The 19258-nt window shown below is 40.5% G+C and overlaps 1 protein-coding gene across 1 annotated transcript; it reads right to left on the bottom strand.

Moving 5' to 3' along the window:
* Nucleotides 1–500: 500 nt before the first annotated feature.
* Nucleotides 501–17275, bottom strand: LOC117736126 (guanine nucleotide-binding protein G(q) subunit alpha). Its single transcript, XM_034541221.1, has 7 exons — nt 16221–17275; nt 8602–8786; nt 6130–6284; nt 5788–5916; nt 5410–5539; nt 4477–4630; nt 501–4030 (listed from the first exon to the last, which is right to left on the bottom strand). The coding sequence occupies exons 1-7, from the start codon at nt 16354–16356 to the stop codon at nt 3840–3842; spliced, it is 1080 nt and encodes a 359-aa protein (XP_034397112.1). The 5' UTR covers nt 16357–17275; the 3' UTR covers nt 501–3839.
* Nucleotides 17276–19258: the final 1983 nt, after the last annotated feature.

Raw genomic sequence — 19258 nt, 5'->3', positions numbered from 1 at the left:
TCACAGTCGACACACATTTAAATAGAAACTTGGCATTTCATTCAGAAACGTGGATGGATTGCATGGAATAGGAACCATTTTTAGACTATTATGATTGGAGATCATCATACTAGCACTGTTTCAACATTAGTCATTAAACGTCATATCTTCAGGATGAAAGCAATCAGATGATGCGTATGAGAGTAAAAGAGCAGTTTATGTTCTTCTTTCTAAATGACGCAGTCCTTAATGTACTGTATACGTAACGCTGCTCATTAACGTACAACATGAAATCAGCAGCAGAGATTTCAAACTGTCAACACCAGCTGGTGTCTCTCAAAAGGGAAATCCAGCCTGAATACAACTCCCATGTAATGATGTCAATGTGTCATTCACAAGGCTTGGAAACAGTCCTCTGTGGCTCGTATTTATTGAACCAAATTATCAAATTATCATTTGTATTTTTGCCAAGACAATGATGTACAAAACCAAAACCAAAACAATAAATAGCAAGTACTTAGTCTGTTTTTTCATCTTTTTATTAGTCTTTGAAGCTCACAAACAGGGCCAGGCAATCTCTGCTCACTGGGTTGAATGCAGTGTGAATTGTTTAAACAAGGATTCCCTTTAAGCAGCAGCGACAGTGTAAATAAGCACTTTATCACAGCAGGGACACAAGTTACTGATTACTGCAACTCTACAACAAGTGACCATCAACACTGATAAGTTGAAACTATAGTCCATCTTCGAAACTTCTCCTCTGGCAACGAGCAGAATCACATTAACACCGTTTTTAGCATCCAGGTAAATGTGTGACAAATTGGCCCCCAATTTTTTTTCCTATGAGGCCCTGCTCTTGAGAAGTGGTTATTGTAAGATTTACTCAGCTCTCACTGGGAATCGGGCTGGAAATTAACTTGTTGAAGCGGGCGTTGCCTGCCAAAATCAATCATCCTTGTAAGAAATTTTGCCCGCCAACTGAAATATGTGAAAACAACAGGACCTCTGAGGGAGGGCTGGTTGCCTGCCAAAGTGGCTGCTAGATGCCAAACCACAGCCAAATGTGGCAACAAAAAAAAACAACTCCACAGGTGGCTGGTGGTGGATTAGAGTCCAGACTGTGTCACATACCACAGATCCTGATGATATGTTGTATAAATGCAGTCACATCAGGCTGTTTAATGCATTATAATGCACTGTGGCGTGAGTTTTTAAGACATTAATCTGATGCGACAATATTATGAAATCAATAAGGTGTGTTCAGATTTCAATTCACTCATGACGTTCTTACATCCTGTAATGCTTTTATATTAGCTGCACTTCAAAGCTGTTCCCAGGGCGTCTTATAGCACAGAATAACAAAGAGAGACCACCAAGCAAGAACCAAACACTCCTCCAGCTGCACAATGGGACATTATTGGTTGCACTAGCTTCACTTCTCATAAAAACACAGGTGCCTTGCACGAGACTTCAGAGGCACAGCTTACTCAATAAGGCAATATGTACATGTGAACTGTTGTGTTTTTGTCTATTATGTTGTCATTTCATAAATAAAGTCTAAAATAATACTGTACATTTTAATGAAATGGTGGCATTCAAGATTGAAACAAAGTAAAAAACAACAACAAATATAAAAGCACCTGTGAATGTACCATCCTAATTAGGCCAAATTGTTGAGTCTTTTTTTGTGTACACACTGACGATACTGAGTTTCTATTGGGGTGGAGTTTCAGTTGAGGTGGTAAGGTTGATGGCATCTCATAGCACAAACAATCAGAAAAATACATCCGTAACAGGATGTTTTGTACAAAATCTGAGCCAAAGCAACACTTAACCTGCCTGCCATCCACCCCGTTCTAGCAGTACTTGTTAAATAAAACATACTAAGGTAGTGGAGTGGGGAGTGCCCAGGATCACAAGGTGTGCGGTACACTACGAAATCTCAAAGTTAATAAATACTTATTGAGACAGTGTGTGATTAAGTTAAATATAAAAGAATCAATGAGTGACGTGATTACACCTATATGATGAGTGCTCTGGTTCTGAAGCCAGTTAAGAACTAAACTATTACAATTAGCCCTGTAGATTGGATTCAGTCTGCAGTTGTTCCCCATATAAAAGTACATTTAACAAACTGGCTACTGTAAGTACTGGCATACCGATCATGTGTTTTTAGATAATGATATTTCTGTTAATGTCGTTCTGATGCTGAACAATGTCTCATTGCTGAGAAACAAAACTAGCAAGACAACAAATGTACATTCTCCTCTTCAAAAACAAGAAACAAAAACAAACATGTAAATAACATTATTTCTTGAAATGAATTTGCCATTTGACGTACAATACAATTACATAGATACATATTTTCAACACCGCACATTCAATCTGCCAAAAAAGTTATGATTACAAAGCCAACAAAGATTCTGCCATATATATATATATATATATAGAACGATGTATGTACAATGATTATAGCATTTATAATTGCACTATGCCTCAATAAATGTAAATTACAGGCTTGTTACAAGTTGTTACAAAAAATACTTAAAGTAACAGGGAATAAGGGAATTGCCAATTAGAAAGAAGAAGGGCCTACTTTAGTACAAACCAAACATCAACACTGTGTCCTTTTATGTAGGAATTAGCCAAATGTATTCTCCACTGCCATTGAACTACAACAGTCAAGACAGCTTGGGGGGGGGGGGGGCATTGACTTAGTTGAATACTCGCAGGAGTTGATAAATAAGTAAAGTCTTCATTCATTAGACCTGCTCTTTTCCTGTCCTCAACACTTTTGGTTTAATTGAAGCAGCAAACAGCGCAAGGTGGAGTACATGGTGCTCGAGTTGTTTTGGCATTTCGCAATAAATATACAAATTACCATAATAAAAAGTGTTAATGTGGCACAGCTGAACATAATTTAACAACATGGTCTCATACACTATCCCCTCAATTCCCTTCAGTCTGTGTAAAGCAACATCAGCGACATCATGATTTCCGTGACCTGACAGAGCATGTGCCTCCTCGCCGAGCCGCTCAAAGCTCAGAAAGCATTTCAAAAGCCGGTTCCTCTCAAAGTTCTCACCTTCATGGTTACGTCGCTGCTGGAGAACTAGACTGGGAAGACTCGGGCTATGTCCCCCCAAAATGTGGAGAATGTACCTCCATAGTCTCACATCATCGGATGGTACCAAAGTAAATAATACAAATAATAATGATAATGATTTCAGTCAATAAATACCAAATCAATATGAAATAATTAAAAAAATCACAGTTTATACCGATTCAACAAGAGACTTGCCAACCAGTCCTTTGAAGGAGAATGGAAGCTGTCAATTAGAGATGTTACATCATTTCCTGTTGTGCTAACAGGTAAAACACCCAGGACGAAGCTTCAGAATGACCCGACAGTTACGGGGGCAAGAAAAGGTAAGAAAACTAGTTTGTTCTTCTTGTTATAAAAAGGCAGGAGGCAGGGAGCTCATTGGCTCTGATGTAACTCACTGAGCCCCCAAACCTAACCTCAAGCGGACAAAGAAGTTAATTTTTTTCTGTCAAAAAGCAAAACAATTTAAATAAAAAAACTTCACAATGCGCAAAATGAGCATTGTTGCTGTACATATTCAACAGCACCCCCCCCCCCTTATTTCAACAACTCCTTAAATAGCTAGATACAATTTACTTTGCTCAACACTTGAGGACCAAAAGATCAACAAATGGAAAAGAAATTAGTATTATGCAACCATTAGATTTTTTCTCGTTCCGAGTATCTTTTCATGTGTGAGTATATGATCCATATTTTCACAGATTGCGTCAGTCAGTGTGTGCTGAGGGCCTCCTGTTGGTAGCCCCGCTCCGCTCTACACCAGGTTGTACTCCTTCAGGTTGAGCTGCAGGATGGTGTCTTTGACGGCAGCGAAGACGAAGCGGATATTCTCTGTGTCAGTGGCACAGGTGAAGTGAGAGTAGATGATCTTATCGCTGTCTGGATTCAGGTCCACAAACATCTTGAGGATAAACTCTCGGCCTGCTTGGGCATCCCTCTGGGGGCCTGGAGAAGGGAAGACGAGGCTCCGTGAATGCACTCGCCAGTTTCTTTCATCACAGTGAGTACCAATAAGTTTAATCCAAATACGACAATGTTGCTATTTAGGTGTTGTGTTTGCTGCCATAATACAGGATATCATTGACCAAGACAAACTGATATATAGACTCGGTATTGTCCAATACTATTCTTAAGGCTGATTGACATTCTGTGTTACTCATAACATCAAATTACCAATAATACAAAAGTCACACAACATAACTTTCAGAATAAGTTACCCTTAGCCCATGTCCGAGAGTGTTGGTGTTTCAAAAACACTGCCATCAATTTAAAATTGGCAAGAAGATCTGTGAGGGTGTGCAAACTAGCAGCAACTGAGAAGAGCTGTGTGCCTGGCTTAGATGTTTGCTGTTGGAGCTGGACAGAGTTGACTCGATGCTGATGTTACTCACCGTCATACTCTGGGAAGTAGTCCACTAGATGAGAGTACATGATCTTCTCCTCTAACAGGTCCTTCTTGTTGAGGAAGAGAATGACTGAGGAGTTTTGGAACCAGGGGTATGTGATAATTGTCCTAAACAGGGCTTTGCTCTCCTCCATTCGGTTCTACAGAGAGTGTGTGAATGTGTGAGTGAGAGAGAGAGAGAGAGAGAGAGAGACTTAATTAAACCACCGTTTTTCATAATCATTAAGTACAGACTTTAATAAACGTTTTACTGCACCAGAGGGAGAGCAGTAACAATGGGAGGTAGGCGGCCATATTGCCTTCGAGACTTTAATTTCTCCCTTGTACTTAATTTCCGTATTTAATTGAACAAAACAACCGTTCTGAAAGCAAGCCTTAGAAATCACATCGCTAACACTGCAGTGTATTTAGAGTGCCAAACAGAATATCTCCTGTATATTGTAAAAACTAATCTAGTGACGTTGGCATACAGAGGACATGCAGCTGGTCAGTCTTCTCCTCTTTCTGCAGTTTGCAGGTAACAAAGAAAGCTAAATACAAGGGCGCAAATACAGAGTACACACAAGTATGAACACACACCTGCTCATTAATATATTTTAACAGGCGGACACACATGCTATGTCCTCTTAAGAAGGAGATGTGGCCCGAGGTGGTAATCAAATCAGCTGGCTGATCGTTTACAAATGCTTCCCTAGGGAAAAAAAGGCGGAGGAGAGTCTGATTTCCATTGTTTTAAATAAGGAATATATCTTCATCTTCAGAGCCAGCTCATCTTCAACATCACATGAAATAATAAAGCGTTTAAATGGATGACGTTGGTTTGACCATGTGAAACTAAGCATCACACACGTTTTGAATGTAATAACTTAGTGTGGTTATTCAGCTTACTTTTAGATTAAAGCATGTTTTTATCATTCACCTCATTGTCCGATTCCACCAAAACTTGGTCGTACTCGCTGAGCGCCACCAGGAACATGATGGATGTGACGTTCTCAAAGCAGTGGATCCACTTCCTTCTCTCCGACCTCTGACCTCCGACATCCACCATCCTGTGACAGCAGCAGCATCCAGGAGAGAGAAAACAGCCACGATGAGCAAAATGTTTGCAAATCTGTGTGAATCTCTTCTCGACACATTTTGAGGGGTTTAGGCAGACACATGACTGAATAGGAAAACATCATTGTTTGGGTTAAAAATAATATATCTATAGATATATATTGATGTCTATATATACAGTCTGTGTTGTGCAGACAATGTTATGTATGTTTTCTGATCCTGAATATGTTTCTTTCCTCACCTGAATATGACACTCTGCAGGTCAAAGGGATACTCAATGATGCCCGTGGTGGGGACTCGAACCCTCAACACATCCTGCTGTGTGGGAAGGTAGGCTGGCTCAGCGATCCGGTCCAACGCATTCAGGTAACTACAGTCGCCGAGAGAAGAAATGAACCAGGGTGAGTATTTGTCATCACGGGAACCATCCAAAATATAACCATTTTGCCTGCTTGTCTAAACATTTTCCAAAAAACGTCTTCCCCGAGACTCCTTATAAGCCTCAAGTTCAATTCATACTCCACTCCAGAGTTTAGAAGTCTGGTTTTGATATCTGTATTGTCCCTCCCCCCCGTCTACTCACTATTTAGTGGAGTCTGAGAGTTGGTATTCCCTCCTTCGATCGTAGCACTCCTGGATGCCTGGGTCATTCCATAAGCTCTTGATTGCATCTACATAAGGATTCTTTAACATGCTGACCTTTTCTACGTCCACCTCTCTCACAATGTTTGCGTTGCCCTGGAGTGAAGAAACAAAGAGAATAACTGCCATGACTTACGGAGACACATCTTATTTACCCACACTATGCAAAACATAATACTTAATTTATCAAAACCTCAAGCTTTTTTGATCATCTAAAAACACAGTGGCTATAAACTTTATTTTATCGTTACATACAAGACATTTGACCTCTGCATTTAACCTTTGAGGAGCCGCGACCTGTTGTAAAGCACCTAGAGCCGGAGCCAGGAATCGAACAGACAACCTTGTGATTATAGGAGGACTCCACTCTACCCCCTAAGCCACAGCCACCCCCAATGATGAAAAACAATCAATATATAGATTATGCAGTCCTAATTATCACTGGTTATTTTTCTCACTCACTCAACATATTCTATATACAGAAATGACTTCACACCCACAGGCACACTATCAGAAGCTCAATCCCATCGGGGCTATTAAGAGGAAAGTTTTGCTGCCCCAGATCCCTTAAAACTATGACAAGACATCAACGTGTACCTGAATGTGAAACTGTTCCTCTTTTGCATACTGCACTAATTATAAATAATAACCAAACAGAATATTGTATAATAAACAAGTAAGATGACATAGAAGACAAAACAGGTATCCAGTAGATACTACTTTCATGGCTCGATTAGCCTACAGGTCAGATCATGACATTATCAGTGCCCAGACAGCCAGTATAAACGTAATAGAAATGTTTCATTTTCACTTCCTTTGCGATGTCAGTGAACTCCTTTGTCAGAGGTATAATACTTCCCATTTTAGCCTTACGTATATATGAGAGCAGAAGGATGTTGAAAGGCAGTCAGTGGTTCTGTTGTACACATAACTTTAATTTGATCATAAACGTTGTTGTTGGTGGTACGATCATAGCACAATACTACTATTCTAAGTACTGAATGTCTCATACAAAACCTTGATGTGCACACTAAACCCACAACAGCCCTTTGTTTAGTCCAGATACTAGATTATAAAGTATGAAGGAGCTGGTGGTAAACTGGAATATCTGTATAGCAAGACGTAGTATTATATGATAATATTTGAGGGATTTGCTTGGTTTGTATTGAGTTCAAAGTGGGTAAACCAATGGAGAAATGTCTGGGCCGAAAGAGCACATTCAGTTTCATTCTTCATGTGCATGCAAATGTGGGACGGGAAGCAACGGCTAACATGGACACTGTGATCCACCACAACAGCAGAGAAGTCGCGCTGCTTTAAAATCTCAATGCTGACAGTGTGAACCTGTTCTTTCACAAAAACTCAATGTTTAAAAGATAAAAGTGTGACAACTAAAAGCTGTAAAATAAAACTGTCAACATAAAAATGCAACCAACATGTAGCGACATCGGTAATCTGCCAATAAGATCGGCTTATGATTACCGTACTCAGAAATACAAAACTAGGTTTTGTTAAAAAAAAACATCTAACTTATGATGTGCAATCAAATGTTCTGCACAGCACAATAATTAATCTATTAACAATGAAGGAAGTCCCTCCTTTAATAAAACTGATTAGAGCCAATGGCGACTGGTCTACTTGTTGATTTATAGACATGGCAATGCTGATAAAATGTGACCAAAAAGCATTTCTAATAGTTCCACAATATCAAATATCACCTTCTACATTTGTATACCCCTTTTGTCAGTGCAATAAAACTCTTACTGGGTCCTGATACTTATCCCAAGATTATGATCTGACTTTAGGATATCACACTGAAAACGACGAAATGTATTAACCCCTCGTGACCAAATCTCTACCAAACCCTTCAGCAAGCAATGTCTGACTGAACTGTGGCCAGACAGGAATGAGCTGAAGCAGGGTAGTCAGCTGTCACCTCACATGGTCTGAGTTATAAAAAAGGGTTGCAGAGGTAATGATGCTCCACTGCGTTTCATTTGTCATTCTCATGGAATAAACTGCGAGTGAGAGGTTACGGTATCAGCTCCCAAAGCTATGATTACTGAACTAGTGGGGGAAATGACCTGCTGCAGTCCTGATAAGAGTAGCTGAGGGCAGTTCTCTCTTATGTATTTGTGTTACTGTATATGCACTCGTGTATTTGAGTGTACTGAAACACACACGCAAATACAAACACACACAGGAGCACAGATGGAGCGTTTTAAGGACACAGGAAGTGTCATAAAGGACCGGAAACGATTAAGGATGGCTGTTCCAAATAAGATAGACAGCAATCTAAAAATATACAAGGACGCTGGGGCCACTTTCTAGAGCCGTTTTACTCACCCTTCACAACTGTCGTCATTTCAGTTGAGGAATTTGAAATGACTTATGGTGAATAGATCTCATTTACCTTGTTGTGCTCATATTTGTAGGGGACCCTGAGCGTCTCTGCGGCTTGGATCATGGCCTGCATGGCTGTGTAGATGTTCTGGTAGACCAGTTTGGTGAAACCCCTTTTGTCCTCGTCAGAGTAACCGGTGCCGTGGATAATCCTCATCTGTTTGATGAACGTGCTCTTCCCACTTTCTCCAGTGCCTGGAAAAAAACACAGGGAAAGGGAACAAAATACATTGAAGATGATTATTCTGTAGGTTTGCACCGTGTTCTTATGTTTAACCAGACAACACATGGACTGTCTTGTGTCAGCATTCATGTTCCTTAGAAGGATATTTAGTCATTTTTGACTTTCCTGGACCTCTATGATCAAAACAAAAACCAGCAACAACATAAACACAAGTTGGATTATCATAAAAATAGTTGTGCAATAGAAGACAGCCATGAATAATGTAGGCATGATCGGCTAAAAGGCTGCATAGAGTTGAGTGATAATTCTCTTTGGGTTTATCACTCTAAACAATGCTTTTTACACATCATTTGAGCCATTACAACATCCTGTCTGGTAAGAAACATTTGCACACATAATACACACAGATGTACAACACATGCATATACATACACTATATGTACTCGGCTCCCTCAGTCAGTCACACATCTAATATCATGCGCTGGCTACTTTCCTCTCAGCCTGTTTGCTTGGTCTGGTGGCAGACCAAGAACAACATCGCTCTCCTCTCAGTGGTGACAGGGACTATTTGTGTGTGAAGAGCCGGGGGTGTGATTCCTCTCTGCTTCATTGAGCATCTTGGCAGACCAACTGAAAGGTCTAACTTCACCTCACCACCAACTCTTGAATAACTTTGGCAGGAAGGATTGATGTGTGTGTTTTGCATTTCAGTGGCCAAGAGATGTGTACTTCAGTGTGGCCTAAAGTTTCTGTTATAAAAGTCTGGAAGTGTTGCACTCCTTGATATTGTATAATATAAACTCAATGTTAGCCACATTAGCCTCCCTACTGCGGGCCCACAACACAGACAGAGCACACAAAACCAAGCTAAAGACTAAACTAGCACTGAAATACCATAACCTCTAGAGTAATATTGTAGGGTTGCCAGTTTAGAAGCCTGGAATGAGCATGAAAGGCAGTAATAACCAAACACTTTTGAAGTGATCTTGAGCCCAGCACGTAACCCTTCAAAATACAAATTCATGTCAAAAGGTGCATGAAGCAGAGAGGAAATGCTACCATGCACACAAAAGCTGTTGCTAATTTATTCTAACATAATACATTCAAGCTAAATATACGACATTGTTCACACTGTAATCGGTGCGTTATCCTTTGGTGCACTTTACCTTGTAGCACCAAACCACACACTCTGCCCACCTATAATGAAGTATTACATTAACCTCAATGACAAGTCATAGTTGTTGCAGGCTGTGCAACAAGAGTTAATGCCTCACGGCATGCGCCCTAAAAATAGACACAATCTATTTTTCAAACAGACAAAGTAGAACAATGAGAAATCTAAAAAAAAAACGTTAATGAAATGCAAGTGGGTTCTGGATTTGAATGGCACACGGGATCTGGGTTGCTCTTCTGCGACACAGTTCTGATCTCCTCGTGGCCGTTCAAGAAGAGGAACGTGAGCGGCTCAGAAGTTCATCCATGAATTTAAAAAGTTTATGTTATAGTTGCCTTTCATTTTGACATGCCTGGCCTGAGAAATTGGCGCTGAGATGCTGTAAGTGAGTTTGATGTTACAAAATTGGAATGTAATGTATTTCAAGACACTTGACTTCTACTTGTGAAGGTTTCTTGTGGGGATTCACCCATTCAAGAAAACAATCCTCACAGAATAAACTTAATTTATGAGACAATACTTTTATACAGGTTACCCTAGGTTAGATAGCATTAGAAGATTCTGCAACATCGTATAGCCAACAGCTGGATGCATAACGAGAAACAAATATATATTCAAAATTGAGGCCAACAATTGCTCCAAAGATTTCCAGGATTGTTTGACCACATCTGGGTCCTAATGGATCTTCTCTATAGCACCAACAAGAGACAATGAGAAAGAAAAAGAGACAGAGTGTGAGTGTGTGCCGGCCATTGGAGGCTGCTGAGTCACCTTTCAAACCAATGCAGTGACCCAGGATTAACCCTGAGGTCTCAGGTTGGTGTGAATGGCTCGAAGTCACATCTTTGAAGTGAGCGCGTCTGATTCGCCCCAGGACTCGTTAACATGGTCCAACTCAGTAGCAGTAAAGGAGGGACAAAAAAAGAAGGCAGGCTGCTCTGTGGTGTCTGGTGCACTCAATCACTCGTGTAACACTCTGGACATTTCAAAGTTGACTGTGAGAGGCCAACGATTCACAACCTACGCTGTCCAAACTTTAGATGGGAGAACAAACATAGCGCCTAATGAAGCGTCATTATTGGCTTTGCACTGCAGCAGATTTTTTAAGCCAAAGGATGCAAGAACACCGGTATGATGCTCGATCATCATAATAAAAAATGCATGAGCGAAGAAGAGGAAATTAATTCACCACTGAGAGCAAAGCATCCCCTCAAGGAGAGAACACAGAGCACAGGGAGGCCATTGTTCCACGTTTACTTGAACACATGTTTTAGTCTTTAACTACAGTCTGTAGTATCCGTATAGTAGTCAGATCTAGAGAACACCGTATTGGTTCATTCAGATTGATCTGATTATGAACACTTTCCTATGGTGACAATAGAATTTGAATCCAATAACATTCGTAGATATTGGCAAGAACGTTACGCTCTCAACCATGAATTGTGCTCCTCTCCATTTCAATGACATAGACATGATTTTGAGTTTTCTCGCTTTTATAAAGTGAAAGTTGACAACTCTGTTCTTGGATCTGAGGAGCATGTTTTCGTTTTCAATTTCATAAAGAAACTCACTCCTGTGGGTGTCGAAACATATTTAGTGTTGGTGACACCAAGGCAGCCTTAGGCCAGCAAGAGAAAATCTCAAGACAAAACAGGAATTTGATAAAAAAAAAGATTTTGATCATGTCAATGTCACACAAGACCTAGATTGTATTGTAGAAAATGCAAATACTCGGTTAAGAATGTAACTGCTTTGCTATTTGCTATAGTGGAAGTGAATCATTTTTGATCAAGCTTACTCATAATTCTGCACCTTGTATCGCTGCGCTGTTAACTTGGCTGCATTCATACAATAATCATATGATGTCTTTAGTGCTTCCTCTCATAATTACAACCATGTGTTTGTTAAAAGCTTGTTAAAAGCTTGTTAAATGCTGCGGTTGAGTCGTAGCCTTGAAAAAGAACCAACAGCTTTCATTTGTCCGATAAAAGCAGCTGACACTGATTGAGTCCATCAACACTTTTGCAAATGTCAAAAGTTCAGATTAAATGCGTTGTAATGCTGAACTGATTTTACAAGTTATCTATCAGTGCACACTGTGTGTGTCCTTCAAAATGATGTTCACATACAGCTAAAGTGCACTCAAACTACGATTAGAAGGGAAAACATTTCCCTCACGACTAAATAGTCGCAGTTTTAAAGTGTTAACTGTGGTTAACGAACAAAACATAACATAAATGCTACAAAACTACTTTATTGGGTTTAAGCAACGCAGGTACTTTGTTAGGTTAACTTGGTTTGGCTTAAAAGGACTATGAAATTGAAATAAAACCAAAGAAAAAGGCGACAAAACTACTTTGTTCACTTCCTTTTCTGTGAGCATGTGTGAGTGTGTAAAGGGGGACAGGCGTCAGAACTAGGTCCAACGGTCTCTTGAGGATCGGCGCTGGGCTGTGCCACTTTTGTCACTGAGCAGTTTCTAATCAATTTAGCAAATGTAGACAAGCCTGATAATTATTCACGTTAACCCTTCCGACTGAAAACAGACATTTCAGATTTCAATGCTAAATAAATAGAAATCTGATGCATGCAATACATAAAGGATTGCAACAAGAAAGTACGTACTATGCGCTGTACTATATCCTACGGGTAAAAATCAAGGGCACCCACTATAAATTATTTTGCCATTTACATAAATCTCCAGGTCTTTTAACTCGATTAATAATTTTGACAATAACATGTCAGACAATTGTGACACATTTACATTTAAACTTTACTAGCAACCAAGCCAACGATAATCAAAAAGGTTGATTTTTTTAATTTATTGATGGACTAATTAACTCTAGTGAAAATAAATCATTCTTATTTCAGTACAGGTGACAATAGAGGTAGTTCATCTGGTTCAAATGTATTTAAATAGGTTTGGTGGAATAAAACAATCTCTCAGTTCAATCTTTCACTAACTTTGAACAAATAATAATAACCATCATAGGATGTATGCATGTGCTCTTTCAGTAGTTATCCTTCATTGTAAAACCGTTGTATTCATGATCCACACACACACAAACATGGGCGTCATACTAAGGATTAAGGGGATTTAGTGGATGATCACAGCTAGTTTTAAATGTCAGAGCAGCCTTTATATCTCACCAAAACAAGCTCCAATAACGTATCTTGTTACAACTATAAGATGAACTCAACCTGAAGATGAGAACATATTTAATATGATTAATATGGGGCTATCTTCTGAAAGTCATTTTGTATAAAACCACCTGAAAGGTTGGTAGCCTGTAAGGTAGAAAATCACTCGTAAAATATACATCAGGAGGATGGCCAGCAACAAAATATACACAATTTGAGGCTAATGTGCTAAATGAACAATAAAATAACAACACAAATAATTCTCAATTTCCCTCTGGTCTCCAGCCACTATGTCACCATTCCTAGGCTCAGCTGCTGCTTTCCTCTCTTCTTCATTCATCTTGAACTTCCCATGACTGCACAGGTTTGGAATCTCAGCTAATGTAACGCAGCCTCCTTCTACCTGCTTCCCTCCGCCGCTTTACATTTCTCCAGACCTAAAGAGAAGTTCACTCATCAAAAACAAAGAAGGACAGAGCAATCTAATTCTAGGAGTATGCCTAATTTATTAATATGTAACATGGAATTGCCCTCATAATGTCTTGCCGACCAAATCCACATTGGTGTGTACTAAATGCCCCCCACCGCCTGCACATCTCAGAAGGTTTGGCAAGTGAAGGAGAAGTGCTCTTCTTTATCTCAACCATGAGTGCCCTCTAAGCCGCCAACCTCCAGAAGAGGAGCCGAACACTCAATGAGCTTTGATTGGACAACAAGAGACTTCACTTGTGTGTAAACATGCACACGGCACCTACTCGATTTTTGCTGGCTTCTCTCATTAAGTCTCATTTCGCTCACAGAAATATGTCAAAATCTAAGATCTTGTCTGGATCTTGATGTTATTATGCTCCACTTTACTCTGACAACATGTACGTTTGTGTGTTGTGACCAACTATGATCAACACATCTTCTGATTAACGTAATAAAACATCATCGTATGTGACGTCCTACCCCGGCTAGCACGTTTGTTTTCTTTTGGGAATAAGTCTTGTTAACGGCAAGCCTTATTGTTCCCAAATGAGTCAGACGTTTTCACAGCAGACATTTTGACTTCTCGTAGCAAGTAAAGCACAGGTGGCACTATAATAAGACCAGTAATGACGTTTTTTAGCCATGCAATACAGCAATTATCAGAGTTATTAGTTGGCACAGTACATTGTGTGGGAAAGCTGTTGGCCCTGTTGGTTAACAGGCTGTTTTGAGCATAGAAAGGTGAGGAAACGCCCTCTGAGGCACATTTGGGATTTTTTGTCAAAACAAAATGAATTAAATTTAAAAAAAGATGTTGCTGTATTTCCTTTCCTTGTAAACACTGAGAGGTTCGAGCTGTTCTAATGTACTATAACAGTGATTTAGTTTGTTTGTTAATGCGTTTATCTTCATGCTGTAAGAGATCAATTTCAGCAGCTGGTTCTTGCTAAGATGCCCCGCCTCATTCGGACATCGATTTTAGCGGAACTCATCCTGAGTCACCAATCTTAGTGAATCCTTTAGTGTCTCTGACTCATTAGCTGGCTTTACACTGTGTGTGTGTGTGTGTGTGTGTGTGTGTGTGTGTGCGTGTGTGTGTGTGTGTTGGAAAAGTTCTCAACACAACGGCAGGTTTTGTGCTCGGTCCCACGGGACGTTGAGCAATTAGTGAGTTTGAAAACCCACAATACACAGATAGCAAATGGAGCCATATAGATGCACAGCTGGTTAACTAGTAGAGAAGGAGCGGTGGAGTGTGTATGAAAACACAAACACTTTCACTGTGAATTTAAAGCACTGCATAAGCTGGTATTTAATGAGCTCTAATCTTACTGAGAGAGAGAAAGAAAAAAAGGTTGATTGAGCCATAATTGTTTTGTGAGCTCAGCCACCAGCATGTTGGTGTGAGGTCACACAAATGGGCCACCATTACTGGAAACTTTTTATTCTGCTACTTAATGGATCGTATATATTCCCTGCAACTCAATGTTCAAAGACATTAATTGTAAGCATCCTGTCATTAGAGGCATGCTACTAAACCACTGAAACATAACACTGTATTGATAGAGCCCACTGATAAGCAGCTACTACACAAAATATACATATTGGACATTAATCATAATCATTCATTTGGTCAAATCAAATCACAAGAGTCGTGACTATTGAATAAACACGAGGAATACAGTTACGGCCTCAGACTTAAACATCGTAATTTTTTGGTTTGGGTCAGTGGCTGTTTAAGCTTTTGCACAATAGGCGAATTGTTGGGTATTAAAAGAGATTAGAGGAAAACAACAACAACACAAATATGTGTCCCGTTAACAAGGGAGGTGGCAGTCAGCCCGTTCAAATCCTGTTAAGGGGGATTCATTTCATCATTTGTACCAACAGGATGGCAAAGGAGACCTTCAACCTCTCTTAAAACGTCACTAAAGAGACAAAAACCTTGCATGCCTTCTTCAGAAAGTATATTCTGGATGATGGGATCTTAACTCCCAGCCTGATCTTCCACTTCATGTTTAAAGGGACTGAGAGAGAGGGCACCGGATCGGGGAGAAAGGGTTCTGGCTCCGCTCTCCACAACCACGGTCATCACAACTAATGGGCTTTTTTTTTTTGCAAATCGAATGAGTGATGGTGAGTAGATGACTTGTTTACTTCAAATTTCCCAGTGTGACAAATACTTCTTGACAGGATTAACACCCACCTCATATCACAGCCCAACACTGTAAAATAAAAAATAAAAACACCGGTAATAAAGGTACAAATAAGATAATGTTAACGTTTTAAGAATTGATGGCAGTCTATTTCAAGTCATCATGTCTCTGATGATTTTGATTGATGATTCGATTTGTTTGAGGATTAGTCAAATGTATATTTATAAAAAGCTGTATGCATGAGCACACCGCCACACACGCCTTCCAACCTCGCGCCACAGACCGACACCTGTGATATAAGCTCCCCACCTGGACTCTCTCTCTCTCTCTCTCTCTCTCTCTCTCTCTCTCTCAGGTGGGAAGCCCCATTATTATTATTACACTCCCACCCACTGCCCGACAAAAGGTGCTTATTTTTTTTGGGGTGTGAGGAATTTGGGCTGTGCGTCTGTCAGGCGCCCCCCCCCCCCCAGCCCCCACTCAAGGGGCCCTGCCAAGCTTACCGAGAAGCAACAGTTTCAGTTCCCGGCGTGCGTCCCTCTTATCCCGGCGGAGCTGCCTTTCGATCTCGTCGTTGATCCGCCTCGCTTCTTTCGCCTCCTCGCTGAGGCAACACGCCATTATGGATTCCAGGGTCATTCTCGCTCCTGTTTGTTGTTGTTGTTGTTTTTTCTCGCCTTTTTCCCCTCTTACTGGTTCATTCCGATTTCAGTTTCGGTGGTGGAAAAAAAGAAAAGAAGCAGAGGCCTGCGAATGCCAAATAACGTCCTCGTGCAGGCCCACTTGCGGTGAATTAACGCGTGTACGCCTTTTTTTTTTTTACAACAGCGCACACATTGTGGTGGAAAGGAACATTTGATATTATTGAGCCACCCACCCCCCGGCGGCCCCCGTTTCAACAGCTTCAAAATAGTGTCCAAGGCGGTTTGAGTTGAATATCCGTGCGATCCTAATTGGTGTAATCTGCTTTTTCCTTCTCAAAATGAGCAACAGATCCCTTTAAGACGCATCTTCCTGCTCTGTGGGATCTCGTCAAGCATTATTCGCGTCCGGCCGCACTCACTTCAAAGTCTTCGGTGTTGTTGTTTTCCAATCAACACGACCCCCCACCCCCACCCCCCGCCCCGTGTTTACGTTACCGTCCGCGGCTGATGGCAATGTGGTGAAACCATGAATAAAGCGGTCCGTTTATTTCCCAGCGGCTCGACTCCCGGGCGTGGTGAGGCGGAATATGGCGGACTCTCACTCCGATCCGATAGGCTGGGATACAGTACAGTTATCTCTCTCCGTCTGCTCACAAAAGCCAAGAAATCCGCGCATAGCATCCCATTTGAGCCAGAGCGGTCGATGTCGCCTCTGAAATGTGTCCAGGCTCGTCTCCAAAGGCTCACCAGCGGTGGTGCGAGAAGAAAGGAGACGCCATCATTTCCCCACGGCCAATCTTCTCCTTTTCCTCACTTCTCTTCATGTGTTTTTATGACAGAGGCCATCCTCTCCTCCGCTGGCAGGGTGACGTCGGCCTTCCATCGGCAAGGAGGGAGTGTCACGTCAAACAAACGCCACACAAGTATTCATACTCCAACCTGTGGAAAAGAACATGTTTATGAATGGAGGAGCTGCGGCCGTGATAGGGGATAATTACACTTAAACTCGTTTTTTGTGTCAGAATAGGCTAAATGTGACATTATAATGACAATACAGGATTTTCTAGGAATACGAGTCATGGTTTTGTGCACTTTTGTGATGGCATGATGACCACAGCTGTGACAAACAATAACACCTGTAGGCCTATGCAGTCCAGCAAATATGATTATGTGGACATTTTTGTGGCGGTATTGTTTTGGATTGATGTTGTGAAGATGGCCTAAAGATATAGAATGCAATAATATACATGCCATACACTCCACACATTGTATTGCAGTTGGATTACATTGTGTTGTACAGGCGTCCTTTACATTGTACCCACTAACTGTTCGATCATCTGTACCATACACACGCCTTTAACAAACTGGAGAGTTACACAGCAGTTGTTAGTCATATTATTCTAACAATAGGACCCACACACTTACAGGTTGATGAAATGATAAGTGTATGCATGGAGTCCAGTTGTTCTTGTCTGAGCCATTATTGGTATCAGTGAATCCTTTTTTACTTCTGCCTTTTCCACAACCAAACATTTGGCTTTACTCATGATTGAAAGGACAGCCAATCATGTTATATCAACTCTTTATTGTGTTAGCTATTTTGTTTTGGGTCAACAGTGGACTTCTCATGGCCTATCTAATGAGAGACTGTGAGCCTGGGTCCCAAGAGCAACATACTGAATTCATCCTTTAGATCCCATTTAAGGTCCAGAGCTACGAGGGCTGCCCTGCTTTATCGGACAGTTTTGGTTTAAAGAAAAATTGAAGAAAATTGTTTCAAATGATACAGTCCATTGTAGTTTATACGTTATTATGTTTTTATTATTAGGACAGCTGTCTCAGGTGTTTGTTAGAGCCTGAAAGAGCCAGAACAGTCTTGGTGTTACTCATCGCACCTTCTTTCTTTCTTTTTTAACACAGTACATATAGCAAGATCATTGTTTATTGTGTAGGTGTACCTAAAAGATTGTCTGGGATTATGTAAATACACATTTTTATGGAAACAATTATCTTTCTTTCTAATTATGCTACATTTATTTCCACCCAGATTCTTTTTTGTATGTGTTCCCTCCTTTGTTTCATGCTGGTTTCCACCCGGAATACTGACTCAATTACAGATCATTTCTGGGTACTGTTTTGCTTCTTATCTTTGGAAATAGCTACACTCGATGTACATGATCTAAAACATTCAAAATGGATTAATAAATCTTAGTCTAATTAGCAGATGGATATTTACAGAGCAAAGGTCAAGCCTTTTTAACTGCTTCATAAAAGATCTACATTACGACAGCATACTCTCAGTGCTTTCAGCAATGTGTGACATAAATCTCTATGCTATACAGCACGTCTACGTGGGTGAGGCAAATGGATCTTGCACCATCAAGTCAGAGATAGGGATTTAAGTGAAGTTAAAGCATACTGTATGCATTCACTGACATATCCGCAGTGAATAAAGAACAGTTTAGCAGACAAACTAGTTATAGTAACATAAACCATTTGCTGCAAACAAAGTTAGAAGTATGGTCATCTCACATTAAACAGTGCTGATTGTAAACTAACTAAGTGCCCTATTTAGACCTTTCCAATGTGACATCCCAGTGACTCTGTGCCTAATTGCTCGTAATGCATTTGTTTAAATCCAGCTCATGAAGACACAGCCTGTCTTCTCTTTCATGATGTTATGTAAGAAAAATCACAGTTACAATGAAGCTCATGAAAACCGGACAGGAAAAGAACAACTGCAAAATAGTTGAATTCATTTTAGCTGTCCAGGGACCTGTCTGATTTGTCCCAGATTTCAAGCTTAGGGAGCTATTCAACCTCTGCCTGTAATGAAGGTCAACCAACCTGCTCTGTAGAGCGACACCCAGCCACAGGTTAGTGACATTTTAGCATAA

Source organism: Cyclopterus lumpus, chromosome 9 (genome assembly GCF_009769545.1).
Source record: "Cyclopterus lumpus isolate fCycLum1 chromosome 9, fCycLum1.pri, whole genome shotgun sequence".
In the NCBI taxonomy this organism is placed as follows: Eukaryota; Metazoa; Chordata; class Actinopteri; order Perciformes; family Cyclopteridae; genus Cyclopterus; species Cyclopterus lumpus.
The sequence above is the reverse complement of the archived record's forward strand: the minus strand, read 5'-3'. Positions and strand labels throughout refer to the sequence as shown.

Coding starts and splice junctions, on each gene's coding strand:
- LOC117736126 (XM_034541221.1), bottom strand. CDS start 16,356: ATGACCCTGGAATCCATAATGGCGTGTTGCCTCAGCGAGGAGGCGAAA. Junction 6,285..8,601: donor ACAAATATGAGCACAACAAG/GTAAATGAGATC, acceptor TCTTCACTCCAG/GGCAACGCAAACATTGTGAG. Junction 5,917..6,129: donor CTCTCAGACTCCACTAAATA/GTGAGTAGACGG, acceptor CGGCGACTGTAG/TTACCTGAATGCGTTGGACC.